At 34.7% G+C, this 2,878-nt stretch overlaps 1 protein-coding gene across 1 annotated transcript; it reads right to left on the reverse strand.

Annotated features, from left to right (window-relative positions):
• Positions 1 to 1,080: 1,080 nt before the first annotated feature.
• GPER1 (G protein-coupled estrogen receptor 1) lies at positions 1,081 to 2,154 on the reverse strand. The gene has a single exon (XM_010011048.1). It carries the CDS (start codon positions 2,152 to 2,154, stop codon positions 1,081 to 1,083), a length of 1,074 nt encoding a protein of 357 aa, XP_010009350.1.
• Between the last annotated feature and the right edge of the window lie 724 nt (positions 2,155 to 2,878).

Genomic DNA, 2,878 nt, shown 5'->3' on the forward strand with positions numbered 1-2,878 from the left:
ACAAAGCAACCAACATGCATCTTAAAATCTTGAAAGGCCAGTAGTTTCTAGAGATGGGATGAAGGCTGCACAAAGTGCAGATCTGATAATAACACAAAGTGCAGATCTGATAATAACTAATCATGGTCCCCATTGCATAAATTCTCCCTTTCTAAAAACTTGGGCTTCTGTCATTTTCGTAAGCAATTTTTATACTCTTTTGCAGAATGTGACTTTAAAGTCACAGCAGTTTGTTCTGGCAATCAAAATGGGCTGCTAAATGTAAAGAGATCTCATGCAACTTGCATTTAAATCTGAAGGCAGATATGAATGTAGGTATACGTGCACTGGTCTGTTTGACAAAAGGCCCAATTATGTCTGTCCTGGGAAAGATAGTCTTGGGCAATCCTTGAAAGGTAGAATGAAGCATTACATTTTGCTTCTGTGAAGTTCTTTGAGATGAGCAATATAGTTATAGATGATTTCAATTTTGATCAAGTGCTGATGTAAACAGTAGATTACATTTATGAGACAAAAACTCGCCACCGTGCTAGATTATATTAAGCTTATCAGGGAAGACTTGCTAGGATACAGTGACAATAGTACTTTGTAGTTCTTCTAAGCAATGTAATTTATCTTAACATATTTGGATGAAAAAAAACCAATGTTTTCTGCATCTCCACGTCAATAAATTGTAATGATTTTTTTTCCCATTGCTGTGGCAGCTTCATTATTTCAGTGGAAGCACCTTATATACACCAGCAAAGTAGCATCTCTGATCATTGGGTTACACTGGAGTCTTTGTAACTTGGTAAAATTTTCCTCTATATTGTTGTTCATACATATATAATACAAAATAAAGCTCCTTCAGTGCTCAGCTTTTAATAATCCTGTTCATAATTAAATATAAATCTGACTAAAACATATGTTTCTACATTTAAGTCTTGTTGTAAAAACATTTTGAATATAAATCTTCAATACTCAGTAGAGTGATACTAATATATATAGACACACAAATGCACTTTTTTCTGTTAGTAGCAAGCATTTTGTTCATTGTTTGCACAACTTCACAGTCATATGTTTTATACAGCCACTCCTAAATCAAACTTCTGATTGCTCATTACTGTCAGGAATGACAGATGTGAAGGCAGCCTGACAAAAGCGATGCAGTGTTGACATTTTTGTTTTCTGCTCAATGTAGAGTCGCAGTTTGTCTCTGAAGGTTTCCCCTAGAAAACTGTAAATTAAAGGGTTCAAACAGCTATTAGAAAAAGCTGCTAGGTTCACAATATGTCCTGTTAAAGGATAATCATGTCTGAAGGATGGGCTGCTTGAAGAGACAGGCTCGCTTTTCTTTTGAAGAAGTTGAACACTAATGAAGACGTTTTCAGGTAGCCAGCAGATAAAGAAAACCAAGACAACAACAAAAATCATTCGGAGAGCCTTCTGTCGCCGCAGACGAAGACTCCTGTGCTTGTGGGCTTTTATAAGAACTCGAACAATTAGTGAGTAACAAAGACCGATGATCACAAAGGGGATAATAAACCCCAAGGTTATTTCTAGCCACTGGATTTCTTTTACATCTGCAAAACAAAAATAGACCTCTCCGGTGTGTTGTAAATGCACAGCTGTAAATGGAACTAGTGCTGCAGAAATAGATGCCATCCATATGAGACCACAGCTTATTCTAGCGTGTTGCATAGTGCGAAATATGTTGGACCTCATTACTTTTGCCAGTGCTATGTATCTGTCAAAACTCATCCATGTCAGAAAGAAAATGCTGCTATACATGTTGATCTGAAGGAACAAAGACATAAAGGTACAAATAATAGTGATATCATAGTACTTTTCATCAAGATTAAAAACCTCAATGAGAGAATCAGCAACTAAAATGAGATCAGCTACTGCAAGGTTTATGAAGTAAAGGTCTGGAATAGTCATTTTTTCACGAAAGCTTATGTTGACAACCAGTATCAGAATGTTTCCAACAAAACCAATGGGAAAAAGAAATATTGTGTAAAGACATGATAAGAAGAGACCAATAACATATTGTTGGTGTTCTGATTTATCAGCAAATCTAGAAGATAAGCTTTCATTACACAAATGTGATCCATTTAGGTTAAAAGTTGTGCCATTACATATAATGGGTGATAGTGAGGCAGAATAAGTTTCCATGGTTGAAATATCTGCAGAAAAGATACAAACCTACAGTTTGGTGGTAATGCCAAAAAAATCAGATTTTTGGTTGTTTTCAACCAAGTTCAAGGTAAGCATTTTGATTGGATTGAAAAAAGGTGTACACTTTCATATAGGAGATTAAAATTCTTTAGAAGTCAAATCAGTTAACATTGACTAAAATATAACAGTACATATAGTAATTTTCTTAAGTTTTTTTTTTTTTTACAGGACACTATATACATTGCAAATGAGAGAATTTGCAGTTCCTGTATGCCTTAAGATCATGTAGGAATCTTTTTACCATTATGGTACTTGGGTGTCTTTAACAAATGCTTTTCATCAGCGGTGTTTCTTCATGCAGGCTGGAAGGTAGAATTTTAGCTCCATTTGTTTTCTTTTAATAATCAATGAACATCCTTGGGCCTGCAATTTGCAAATGGAAAATGATTAATCTCATGCTCCAGCATCATACCATGTGTAATAGGCTTCTGTTAACTTAACATTCACAGCTGAGGTTATAGGAAACGGCATGTTTGAATATATATACAAAGGTTCAGTTAAAATGATTTCATTTTGTTCAAGATTATAATATGTCATGAGGGCAGATCTGTAAGAATTTTGTGTACCCTCAATGGTTCAGTATTGGAAAATGTAAAAATAGAGAAAATCAGATGAGTGAGTTTAGTCCAGAGAAGAAAAACTTTATATATATTTATATATA

Source organism: Nestor notabilis, unplaced genomic scaffold (assembly GCF_000696875.1).
Source record: "Nestor notabilis isolate BGI_N333 unplaced genomic scaffold, ASM69687v1 Scaffold36243, whole genome shotgun sequence".
Lineage (NCBI taxonomy): Eukaryota > Metazoa > Chordata > Aves > Psittaciformes > Psittacidae > Nestor > Nestor notabilis.